At 45.9% G+C, this 12730-nt stretch overlaps 1 protein-coding gene and 1 long non-coding RNA gene across 8 annotated transcripts in view; one reads left to right on the top strand and one right to left on the bottom strand.

Annotated features, from left to right (window-relative positions):
* Nucleotides 1-85: 85 nt before the first annotated feature.
* Nucleotides 86-5801, top strand: LOC128827780 (uncharacterized). 2 transcript variants are annotated; one of them, XR_008443101.1, is made up of 3 exons: nucleotides 86-258; nucleotides 2428-2612; nucleotides 4959-5801. It is a non-coding gene; the product is annotated as an uncharacterized LOC128827780 (long non-coding RNA). The 2 variants fall into 2 exon arrangements; XR_008443100.1 differs by lacking the exon at nucleotides 86-258 and having other exon boundaries at nucleotides 1911-2612.
* THRAP3 (thyroid hormone receptor associated protein 3) overlaps nucleotides 5145-12730 on the bottom strand; it is a 67489-nt gene continuing 59903 nt past the window's right edge. For all 6 annotated transcript variants that reach the window (XM_054011887.1, XM_054011886.1, XM_054011890.1 and 3 more), the window contains 4 exons: nucleotides 11300-11484; nucleotides 8785-8977; nucleotides 7974-8123; nucleotides 5145-6657 (listed from right to left, as the gene is read on the bottom strand). In XM_054011887.1, the coding sequence (XP_053867862.1) occupies nucleotides 6436-6657; nucleotides 7974-8123; nucleotides 8785-8977; nucleotides 11300-11484 (750 nt within the window). In that variant the 3' untranslated portion in view covers nucleotides 5145-6435. The remainder of the gene's footprint in view (nucleotides 6658-7973; nucleotides 8124-8784; nucleotides 8978-11299; nucleotides 11485-12730) is intronic.

Raw genomic sequence — 12730 nt, 5'->3', positions numbered from 1 at the left:
CAGGTGACGGGGCTTTTTACAGCCTGGAGGAGCCGGGGCTGCGGGAACTGGGAGAAAGGCAGCAGCACGGCAGGACTGGCTCTGCCAGAGCTGCAGGCCAGGCAGCAGGAGCAGGGACTTGCCCCACTCCCCAGGGTCCCAGCCCAGGCGGAAGCCTCCGGCATGCAGGACGGGCTAAGGGGGCTGTGTCCCGGCCCTGGGAAGGAAGCCCAGACACCGCAGCAAGAAGGCGAGGGACAGGGCTCCCAGCTAGGCCAGGTGTGTGGGTATCGGGGGGGTTGGGGGGAGCAGCAGGGAAGTGTCCAGTGTTGCCCTGTGCCTCCCAGGCCTAGACACAGAGCAGAGCCACCATGCGCCCCTGAGCTCAGCCCCAGGTTAGAGGGGAAAGGGACTTGCCCAGGGTGGCACAGAGCAGGGACCAGAACCCAGGAGACCCTGGCTCTAAGCCTGCAGCCCCTCTCCACTGGGCTGGCTGCTGCCCCAGCACCTCTGCATCTGCTAGGTGCAAAGAGATGCCCCGGCAGGGCCTGACAGGCCCCAGCCCCCAAAGCAGCCTCTGGGTGAGCGTTAGAGCAGCCCAGAGCCGTGGCTGGGAGGAGCCCGTTAGATCTGGCTCCGGCTGTGGCAGACGTGGCCCAGCCGCTGTGTGGGGATCCCAGTATGCTGTGCTCCAGGCAGGCAGGGGCCCGCCGAGTCAGGGCGCAGTGCTCTGCTCTGTGCGGGTTAACAGCACCCATCACCGGGCCACTGGAGCGGTGGTGGGCTGCCCCCCAGGGCTGTTTGAGAAGGGCAGCCTACGTGACTGGCTCTGGAGCACAGCCCGGAGCCCCTTCTTGCTTCTCCCACTGGGGTCCAGCCATGGCACGGGTGTCATTCCCCCAGTGGCTCTGGTGGCAGTGTCCAAGGGGCAGTTTGTCCAACCGCACGGGGTGTATTTTGTGAAAAGTCCCTGGGCAGGGTGAGGGACCAGAGCCATGGATAGCACGTGAGGAAATACGCTCCATGGCTGTGGCTGGCTGGAGCCAGGGAAGGGCGGAGGAGGTGCGCTGACAGGGCAGGACTTAGGGGCTCTGTCTTGGGAACAACTTGAGGACTTCAGCTGACACTGCCCACTGTCACCAGGCGAGCTAGTGATGAGTCTCTCTCCTTCCTGCTGAACCCGTGCACCGAGAGCTCACTCGGGCTAGTCCGGAGGCTGCGGTCAGAGAGTTTGATCCAATACATTGGGACTACAGGGGCATCCGGAAGGAATCTGCTGCACCCGTGTCTCCGCCTGGGGAGGGAACAGCCCCGCCGGATGGGTTGGTTGTGCACTGGTGGAAGGCACTCAGCTCATGGGGAGGAGTGCGCTGTAAGAATCTCTCCAGCTGCAGGGCTGGGCTCAGCTGCCTAACAGGTTAGCAGGAGTGTGACCTCGGCTAAGGTGAGAGCATTTCAGGCCAGGCGCCTGCAGCCTCATGGAGCAGGGCTGGGGTTTGTCCCCGAGCAAGAGCTGCTCCTCCCCACCCCCTGAGTCCTGCCAAGAGCCCAGGGACGTCTGCTTTGCTCCTGCATCTGCAGCCCAAGACCTCGTGTTTCCTGTCCCTCTGCCATCTCCCTTGGAAATGGAGTCTGGGGGGCAGATGAGAACACTCCACTTGCCTCTAGATCTCTGCTGCCCATTGAGACACCGAAAGAAGTGCCCAGATCTTCAGATGAGCCCAGCCCCTTGGATGCTGAGCCTTTCGATTGTCCCTCGAGGGGGCACGAGGCCGACAGTCGGGGGCTGCTGCTCGCACAGCGCCAAGCTGGGACTTTGGGATGTGCAGCCCTTGGCTCTGCTCTGTGGTTTAGTCTGAAAAGCCCCCGTGGGGCATCAGGCCCCTCACAATCGCAGAGGGCTGGGGCCAGGCCAGGCACACTCACACACCGTGTCACCTCTGAGCCACTGTTGTCAGGGCTAGTAACGCTGATTCATTTATTTGTGTTGGTTTGTTTTTTAAAGAAACTTTAACTATATGAGCCCATCCCCCCTATGCGTTTATTTCCCCACCACGTGGTTGCTCGAGTCTGGGTGGGTATTACTGGAGACGATGGGGCAGGAAGCACCCGCCCATCAGCAAAGGAGACATTTGCTTTGGATACGAGTAGCAGAGTGAACAGCAAAGGCTGGAAGGAAATACAGGAAAATAAACAGCACCTGATGACACACATCCCTGGGTTGATTAAACCTCAGTCTGGCAAAGGGACAAGGAACGGGAGAGCTCCTTCTCCACCATCTCTGCACCCTGCCTAACACCTGCATCTTACCCCATTTGCATGACCTATGGGACAAGTGGCAGAGGAGGGGTTGGTCCCCTCCTCCCCCCAAGATCACCTAATTGCCTTCCACGCTGTCTTTGGGAAGTTCCAAGAGGTCGGCTCAGACACAGAACCCTCTCCCCACAGGCAGGTGCCTCGGCCTGATGATTCGGAATTGACCCGGCCTTTGCAAGTGACCCGTGCTGCTGTCTCAGGGGACACGGCCCATTGGCTGCAGGTTGAAACTACAGCGTTTGTGCCTTCACGCTGCTCTTCAGCAGCTCTGGATTACTCAGGTTGAGTCCTCTCCCCCACTGGCTGCATATACGTGGGTAAGTGATCTAGGTCTGTGCAGTCGTGGTCCCTATGCTCCTCTCCAGAGCTTTGGCCACTGGCCTGTCCTAATGTGAATCCTCGTTATCTATCTGGCAGAGGCACAGCGGGAAGCAACACTGCAGGCAAGAGCAGGGATGTTCCAGAATTACCAAAGAGTAATTAGCCTCCAGCCCTAATGCTCCCTCTATGGGCTGTGAGCAGATAACCAGAGCAATTCATTCCGGTTCTCCCCCAACTTCACCGCCCTGGCTCCCCTTGGGGCTGCTAGCGCTACTGACATGCTGGAATCTACCTAGCACAGAGCAGTGTATTCATTGATTGCAGGGGGACGTCAGACCAGGAGTGGCAGCAACTGACTTCAACTGTGACAGAAGATCCAGGAGGCAGTTTCACTTGGCGATTCCCCATTTACAATTGCACCTTGAGAGCTTTCAGTTAACCAGCTTTTGACCCATTTTTCTGCTTCAGTTTTTCCCAGCTGAGTTGGCTCAGTTGTTTTCAGCTTTGTGAAATTGGCCCTTTAAAGCACCGAGAGAGAGAGAGTGAATGAGTGTGTGTGTGTGTGTATATATATATATATAATTCTGTTTGCACAGAAAGGTAATTTGATAGTTGTACATTAGGTTTCTGGCACCTTCCTCTGAAGCAGCTGCTACTGGCCAGCTGCAGTAAGAGGACACTGGGCCAATAGTTGATCTGGGATGAAAATTGATCCTTTCCTGTTTAGGTGTTACAATACCCAGGTTCTGTGAGGTGACAGGTTTCAGATCTGGGTTTTGTGAACACATGTAACAGCTTTTTACATGACTGCACCCCATATTTGGGGGGCGTTAACCACATTTTCATGTTTAAATATGTAACCTTCAGAGAGTTACAGTTCTAAGTTAACCACGAGTACTTCTGTTGAGCACACCTATCGCCACACCCCTCTGGTTCCAGTACCAAGGAGTTAGTGACATCAGTGAGACAATATTTCAACTTTGACACCAGTGAAATGGAATTACCAATTCAGTCTCTGCCAGTTTATGGAGCTGTTTGTTTTATTGATGGCAAACTGGATTGGTGACTAGGGTGACCAGATGTCCCATTTTATAGGGACAGTCCTGATTTTTGGGGCTTTTTCTTATATAAGCTCCTATTACCCCCCACTCCCTGTCCCGATTTTTCACATTTGCTGTCTGGTCACCCTATTGGTGACTGTGGGGACCAATTATAGCTTCAGTCTCTCTCTACTGAGGAAGCTCATTTTTGGAGCACGCAGGTGAATGGTTTCTTCTCCACGTCCCCGTCATAAGCATCTCTCACCAGACAGTATCACAATACTCTGAGTACCCTTTAAAGCTACTGAGCTTTTTACTACTCCTAGCAAGTCAAAGAGAAAAGCTTTTCAGCCTGAAAAGGAAAGCGTTGGACTTTTACACTCCTCAGCCTGCAGCTCTAATACCCTCATCACTCCAATAAAACCCAGGAGACAAGAACTGGACTGGTGAGATGCTGCTACAGACGCTAAAAAGATGGTGCAGATAGAAACTAGGTGATGATGGGTGTAGTAGACACTCCCTCTGGACGCATACACTGATATTCTAACATCAAAGTGTTAGTGGAGCTGCCCTCCCAGTGCCATGTGATCCAGAATGGGTAAGAACCATATTCCAAGAAAAAGCAGGGTGCATGCGGTTCGCTACAACAGTACCTGCCAGTGCTGCTCCCACCCTAAAGCAAGAAAACCTGCCCCAGTTCTTAAGAATTTCATTTGCTTAAGAAACCAAGTCTTTGCGAGAGAGGCGGCTTGTGTTGTGTGAAAGTCAGCAGCGTCCTGGCCAGGACTGTGCAGTGAACAATTCCCAGTGGGCAAATCCATAATCATTTAGGCAAAGGCGTGTTTTAACTGATCACCATTAAGGAAAAGTGTAGCACTCAAGGTACAAATAACCACTTAGTGCCTGATTACTGTATCTAATCTGTACTGTACAATCTATGGGATAAATAATCCCTTACTAGATGTGTTACTATAGTACTGCACCAAAGTAACATCTGAAATAATATAGGCAACAGTGAGTGCATGGAGAAGGCTTGTTGTATTCCTCAGAGCAGGTCTCGTTTCTACACTATAGAATGAAATAATGAACGCGCTCAATTTTCTTGTCTCTCTCTAAGTACAGCCCTCCACACCTCGCTAACCCTGTGGCCTAGGAACTTCTTGTTCTGTACTTTAATTAAAACTGGAGTTAAGTGCAGTCAGTGCAAACAGTTGAACAATGGAGACAACCACAAAAGCATCAGGTCAGAATTCCCTCCCCCACTTTGCGTCACTATGGTTGATTCCAGTTTCTCTCTTCCAGATCAGTCAGCAGTTTTTAAAGCCTCCATTTCCAACAAGTAACATCAATTGCTCTATGATTCTACCCTGTTGCTGCACACAGCATTTACTACGTTTGGCTTCCCCTCTCCACTTGGAAGGCAAAGGTCTGGTGCAAGGGGCGGCCCCGTACTCAGCATGAGAAACAAACTGGAGTTACACCTACGGCTTATTTTATTGTATTTTTATTTGCATGAGGAGTTGAAACAAACTTTAGGGGTTTACTAAACAGGAACTGTTCATGTCAAACAAACTATAGTTAGCAGGTGATGGGGGAAGGGGGGCACAGCAATCCTGGGGAAGGCAGAAATGGAGGGGGGAAGCGGCTGATGTCTTTTTACATGTGCACACACTAAACCTGTGCATGAATATGCCTCTCCTCCCTACACACTCACTGACCACAGAGTTATTTGCTAAACCTCTTCAGAACATTGTAAGTGTCAAGCTGAAGGTAAATGAAACCACAACTTTCCTTAGCCAGCACAGGAGGGATTTGCTTTTTTGTTTTAGAAAAAGATTAATAAAAATATTGAAAAAATTCTTCTCCTTTTATATATTTTAACCTAAGTAGAATTCAGCAGTTGCTTAGAAAACTATGTTACCCTGGAAAGAACATTCAAGTTCACAACCAGCTGCAAAGAGGATACACACAATGCCTACAAGCAGCGTGGGATTCCAGCACACAAGGACCAGGTCTAGCGGCATACACACTAAAATGGGTGAAGAGCAGGGGGCATTTTTGCCATGCTAACTATAACTTTCAGCATAAAAGAAAAAAATAAGGTGGTTTTAAAAAGACTCTAAACTCAACTGATACATACAAAAATTAGTTTTTAAAAATAATCATAGCAGTTTGGTCCCAACTCCAAGTTAACATTTAGATGTTTATTCACGTGCTTGTTTTCTTATAAGAACCAAAAATAGCCATCTTTAATTGGTGTTACTACATACGCAAAGGCCTAAAATAAGTAGAATATGAATTTAAAAATCAAAATACACAAGAGGGGAGAAAAATAAGCAGGTGAGTTAATCCCCACCTTTATCATCTCAAATTATAAGAGAAACAAAAAATGTCAAGATACTGGGCTAAGCTGGGCACAAACTGAAATCCACACCGTCTTCAAAGACTGTTGCCAAAAAATATCTGACCATCTAATAAGGTCACAAACAAGAGACAAAATTTAGGATCACACTCGATATTGGACCTTATTCAGTCCAGCAGGTAAAGTCTTTGGGAAGAAAGATATACTCCAAGAGTGGATCCGAATGCAAGTGATCAGTCCCAGTCCACATGTACGGAGGCTGAATTTTAAAAATGCAGTTAACTTAAGATAATTTCAAAGCTCCTCGGCAGAGCTCTGTTCAGCACTTCAGCATTACCCTGGCAGAGACTCCAACACTGCCTTGCCGGATCCCTCTTCCTCCTTGCCAGGGTGCTCAGGGACAGGCAGACTCCCTGGCTAGTCAGCAGCTGACTGTAGGTTGTCCTTTTCCTCTCGATTCTCCGTTCCACTCTCATCATCCTCAATTTCTCCCTCTTCTCCACTAAATTTGTCGTGGGCCCACTTGGGACTAGTGCTCGATTTTCTGAACATGAAACGACCTCTCCCTCGGGGGAAGGAACCCCGGCCTCGACCTCTGTTCCCCCACTTCTCACCACCTTCACCCTCCCGGTCATCGTGCTGCACAGGAAAGAAATCAGCCAGGTCAGACGACACTCACAAATCACTTTCACCAATAAAATCGTAAATAGGCACAATATCATCCCCTAAAATAACCTTGACTTAAGCTGTGCAATACTTCAACACAAATCAGATCCCCTTATTGTTTAGGCAACGTGTGTCAGGTCGGATGAATAGTGAATTCAGTACATAAAAGGAGTACAAGTACATGTTTGTGTTTGAGAGTAGCAGCCCCACTGGTTGAGGCTGCAAGGGCACTGCTCACTAACCATGCTTTACTTTTCCCTCTGCTTTTGGGCATGTGTGTTTGTTTTTCTGGCACAAAGCTTTTAGCAGTTTTCAGGACCAGGTAGGACACTGGGGGCACCAACACACTCCAGACTCAATGGGCGTACAGCTGAATCTGTGCGTACAGCTAGGAAGTTATTTTATGGAGGATTTTACATGCAGTTATGTTTGTCCCGCCTAACTAACTCTTCTGAACAGCTTCGCACCCACTTTCAGATGCTCTTTCAACGTGTATGTCATGTTTACAACAGATTTTTTAAAATGAGAAAGATGCTATTGGGACAGCTCATTTTGATTAGGTTTATGGACTGGTTACATGACCCGGAATATTGTATCTAGGAGAGTGAAGTAGAGACCAAAACAACATATAATAAAGATTATGTCTTCAACAGCAATTAGAAGAGAGGGCAGAAAAAGGACAGCAAGAGTGATTTAGGACTAAGCCACATATGACCTTTATAATAACCCTGAAGAAAGATTAGAGGGATCTCAGGATCTCAAATATCCAACAGAAGGGGAGTCGGGAGGGGGGGGAGGGCTTGTTGGTGCAAATAAGCCATTTAAAGCGGACACTAACTCAAAAATGAAGCCCTGGAGAAATCCATGCAGGATTTTGCCAGACTAGCAGATGGAAAATGAAAATGCTACAGCCAGCAATAAAAGTGAATCGCATTAGCCAATCCCAGAAGAAGCAGGGCGCTGTAGAGAGCTGTGAGTTGGATTCTAATTGGGTTAAGATGCATTTTCCATACTGCCCACGGAGGAGATGTTCTTTTACTGGGCCCTCCAGATTTTGGTTAGTGGCAAACAGTTCTATAATGGTCAGAGCCAACCGCTCCCTAGTTGTGAGTAAAGATTTCTAGAGGCCTCTTATGGGGGGCAGTGAGGTGAGAACCCCAGAACTGGTATTTTAGATAGTTTGATCGTTGCTGGTTCTCTCTTCCCTGAAGACTGCACGTAACCTGTAAGAGCAGACAGAATGCATAGCAAGGCATATTCATACATATCCTGGTTCTTCAGAAACATACCAGATAATACTTTTTGCTCTTGGGTGTGTACTCTGGGTCCCACTCCTCATCCCTGTTTCGCTTCTGAAAGTCATTGCTACTGCTGCTGTTGTTGTTGTTATTGTTTCCCGAAAAGGTGCCTCTGTTCCATCCTCTCCCCCTTGCTCTGAACTGGAGTAGCAGCAAACAGAAGAGGAAAAGAAGAGGGGTAGAGAGAAAAGTGCTTAGAGAAATGGCATTAGGTCTTTTCTTTCAGTAGCTCTAACTGTTCCCAAGAATACCTTTAGCCTAGCCACAGGAAGACTGTCAAACACCTACACTCTCATTACCTATTAATATTTTTGACCTTATCTGATCATATAGCTCCCCATAGAAGTACACAGATCTCTATCTATTTAGATGCACGTGCAGGGAGTGCAAGGGGAGGCATTTCACGCATACAACGTACAAACACAGCAGAGCTATTTGCTTAAAACATGAGCTATTGCTAAAGGAACCAGTGCAACTGCAGCCAGAAGAGTCATTAAAATGACTTCACCGTAAGTTCTCCGACACAAGCTCGTCTACTCCGGCCAGTGCTGCTGAGCAAATACTGACACACTAGAGCCTGCTGGACTGGATATGGTCTCGGACATCATCAGCAAGACTGCCAATTTCAATCTTCAGAATTTATGCTGGGTTGGTGATTGGGAGCCACCATAGTGTAGAATCACAACCAGACTACTGTACTTCCAGTCACCTTTAAGATCACATTTTACCTGGTAAAAGCAGCAATGTGCAAAAAGGCTTATGCAAAGGTTTTTTGCTGTTGTTTTTTTAGGGGGTAACTTACGAAGGTCCCTCTAGCTCTTCCTCTCTCATTTGGGCCAGCAAACTCTTTTGTCCCAAGCCGGGATTTGTCAAAGCCTGTGGTACACTCCTCCCTCTCCTCGCTCTCCTCTGGGTAGTCCTCCCCTTTGTACGAACGAGAAGATGGTGAAGATGAAGAAGTGGACCTGGATCGCTCACGCACTCTCCTGTGTTTCCTGTACCAGGATTGAGAGGGGGACAGGGGAGAGAAAATCACCAATGTGGTCAGTAACTTGGTACTGTCCTGTCTCTGCTGTGAAGTCACGCTATCACTCCTCCACCCTCCCTTATTATGTCCGTGCACAGCCAAAGTCAGTCAGTTAACAGCTCAGGATCAACTACAATGTGCAGCTCTGATTGGTCACAGGACACTCCTTTCCCAGGATTTGGTCTTAAAACCACACACAAATTGTAAGGAGGCAGCCGACACTTTTCAGCGTACATTATTTGTAATAAGGTAGCAAACTGAAGCCCAACTGAGAACAGAGCCCCACTGTGATAGATGCTGTACAAACACATAGACAGTACCTGCCCTAGAGCTTACAGACTAACAGATGAGACCGGGGAAGAGAAAGATGGGAAGTGACTTCCTTAAGGTCACACAGCAGGTCAGTAACAGAGCTGGGAATAGGATAACACAGGTCTTCTGACCCCCAGAGTCCAAGGCCCTGTCCACCAGGCTGTGCTTTCTGATCACAGAGGTCTTTAAACCTATTGTACAGCTATGCAGCCGGGACTAATTTACTCCTCCTACTTGGCCTCCTTTCTCCAGTAAGTACCTCGACCTGCATCATTACGGGAGAAAAAAAAATCCACTCAGTTGAAGAGGCGCTTTTTGTTAAGAGTTTCCAGTTATGACACACATTGGTAAAAGAAATCCAGGTGCATTCTGTGTTATATGAGAAACGTCTATTTAAGGTAATGTCACTCCACGACACGACCAGATTTGCAAACTGTACCTTTCTGAGAGGAAATAAAATGGTCAGCAATTGCATGGCTAGAAGAACGTTACAGAATGATTCCATGAGCCTGAGCTGTTGCTCTAGGGCCCTGATGCAGCAAAGCACTTAAGCGTGTGTTTAACTTGAAGCACATGAATAGTCACATTGACTTTAATGGGAAAACTCACAATTCATGGTGAGCAGAAGTTTTGATGGATCAGGGTCCAGCCTGCCAGTTCTGTCGTAATGTATGAAGATGCACCAAAAGGCGATTTCTTTGCCAATTTTGACAGCCGTGGTGTTATTCAAAAGCCAGCAGCTTATAGATGAGCAGTAAAGGTATTTTATTTAAAAATTAAGTCACCTATTGGTCCCGTGAACTCAAAAAACACATCACAAGGTTTCTCCTGAGTTACAAACAAGTCACAGCGCCAAAATAATCTCTCTGCATTAGTTAAAAGGAAAATGGAACCAATGGGAAAGTATTAAAATGAACCAAAGAGCAAATCAGGGGAGTCACTGACCGCATTTCTCCATTCTGTGTGAAGCGAAGGCAGTAACAAAACACAAAGGTAATTTGCTCATCCTGGCACAAGCAGCCACTTCGTTTGTTTCCCCTGATTATTCAACATGTACGATAGCTGCACTTCCCCTTTGTAGTTCTGCATCTAATCACAGAAGGCAAGCGCAGCTCAGCTCTATTAGTTACAGCAGCAGGCATACTACTAGGGCTGTCAAGCAATTAATCGCACGGTTAAACACTAGAAGATCATTTATTTTAAATATTTTTGGATGTTTACTACATTTTCAAATATATTAATTTCAATGACAACACAGAATACAAAGTGTACAGTGCTCACTTTATATTTATTTTTGATTATAAATATTTGCACTGGAAAAAAATAGTATTTTTCAATTCACCTAATACAAGTACTGTAGTGCAATCTCTTTATCTGAAAGTTGAATTTACAAATGTAGAATTATGTACCAAAAAAACCTGCATTCAAAAATAAAACAATGTAAAACTTTAGAGCCTACAAGTCCAATCAGTCCTACTTCTTCTTCAGCCAGGCTCTAATAAAGTTTTACATTGTTTTTGAGTGCACTTATATAACAAAAAAAAAATCCCCTACATTTGTACATTGCACTTTCATGATAAAAAGATTGCACTACAGTACTTGTATGAGGTGAATTGAAAAATGCTATTTATTTTGTTTATCATTTTTACAATGCAAATTTTTGTAATAAAAAATAATATAAAGTGAGCACTGTACACTTTGTATTCTGTGTTGTAATTGAAATTGATATATTTGAAAATGTAGAAAACATCCAAATATTTAATAAATTTCAATTGGTATTCTATTGTTTAACAGTGCGATTAACTGCGATTCATTTTTTAAATCACAATTTTTTTTTGAGTTAATCGTGCGAGTTAACTGTGATTAATCGACAGCCCTACATACTATCAATTGCATAATGCAAGGTCTTGTTTCCAATCACAATAAAAGTGGCACAGATCATGCAATAAGGAAGTGAAGATTAGCCTTCTATACATACTTCTTTTTTGACCCTTTGTGACTTCTCTCTGGTTTCTCAGTTGATCTTTCCCTTGAATGACTTGAATCTCTTGAGTCCACGGATTCTCTCGACTTCTCTCGTTTAAGATCTCTTTCCTTATGTTTTTTACGACGTTCGATATCAAGGCGCAGGTCAACTGGGTCGTCTTTATATTTCCCTTCAGTCTGCAAAAGCAGGGAATGGGTGAGAGTTTAACAGAAAGATTTAGCAGCTTATCAAAGACTTCAGCACCTTTACTTTGCTACTGTCTGCAGAGACTTCTGGAGGGCATGAGTTTATAAACCAACCATTCAAAAATGCAGAATGATTCACTACAAGAATATAACATCTTCATTTGAAGTCTTCTGTTTTCCTAGATATTGTATTATGTATACTTTCCCTCTTTAAAACAGTCTAAACATACACGAATAGTCGGGGGGGGGGGGGGGGGGAGGGGGGAGAAGGGAACCATATCAGGAAACCAAAGACTAACTTGGGTTATGTATCACAACCAGAGAAAATTGAGAACATTAGCAGCTAATGGTCCTCTAATGGGAAGTCAAGTCCAAATGATTTTGTACCACAACTGGGGCGCACATGCAGCCCTAGCTCTTTATGTTTCTCATGTCCCCCAGGGGATTGCTACCAAATAACAGAATTCCTCCCCCTCAGACAGATCAGATCCATCTCCCTGAATGACAGGAGAAATTTTAAAGTGCTAGACCTGAAGGCAGCACTGAGAGAGGGGCAATAGCTGTTTGCCACTTGGAAGATGTGATGCTAACATCACGGTTACTAATTCAAGTGGTGGAGTTACTCAGAGGCCAGAGAAACGCAGCTGTTGAATTTATTCTGGGAAATATCATGAACGTTCTCGGAATCTTGTTTTAATCACTGTCAATCGAAACCAAACATCCTTACTAGTAGCGATCGTCTCTATGAATGACACACCAGTTGAACTTTATTTCACAGAACCAGGGGGCATTCTACACAAGATTTTCCCCTCCATGTGTCTGCCTAGCAGGCCTATTAAGTTACATTATGAAGAGAAGAGAAAATAGCCAATAACCAGAAAAGGTATAGTCAAGAATAGTATAGTCAATTGTATGCAGAAAAATCTTCAACACTAGGTACAATCTTTTAAATTTAGTTAAGAGGAAATTTTCTGGGTGTGTAACACTTGTCTTTTTTTCCAATTAAGAAATTCTCCTCTGGAAAAGGAAAATGGTTATTGGGTTAACTGAGTAGGCTCTAGAGTATTTGCACACAGTGCTATGCTTGGGAACTGCATGACTGGATTCGCAACATGCACCAGATGATTAGATTTGCCTTGAATTAAATAAAAACAGGGATTAGTAATTATCTAGCTATTAAATTTTTACTTACATGAATTTCTAAACACTTTTTTGTTTAAATAAAGATTAATTTCAA

The sequence above is a fragment of the Malaclemys terrapin genome, chromosome 22 (genome assembly GCF_027887155.1).
Source record: "Malaclemys terrapin pileata isolate rMalTer1 chromosome 22, rMalTer1.hap1, whole genome shotgun sequence".
Lineage (NCBI taxonomy): Eukaryota > Metazoa > Chordata > Testudines > Emydidae > Malaclemys > Malaclemys terrapin.
Note: the sequence above shows the minus strand (reverse complement) of the source record. Positions and strands in the feature narration are given on the sequence as shown.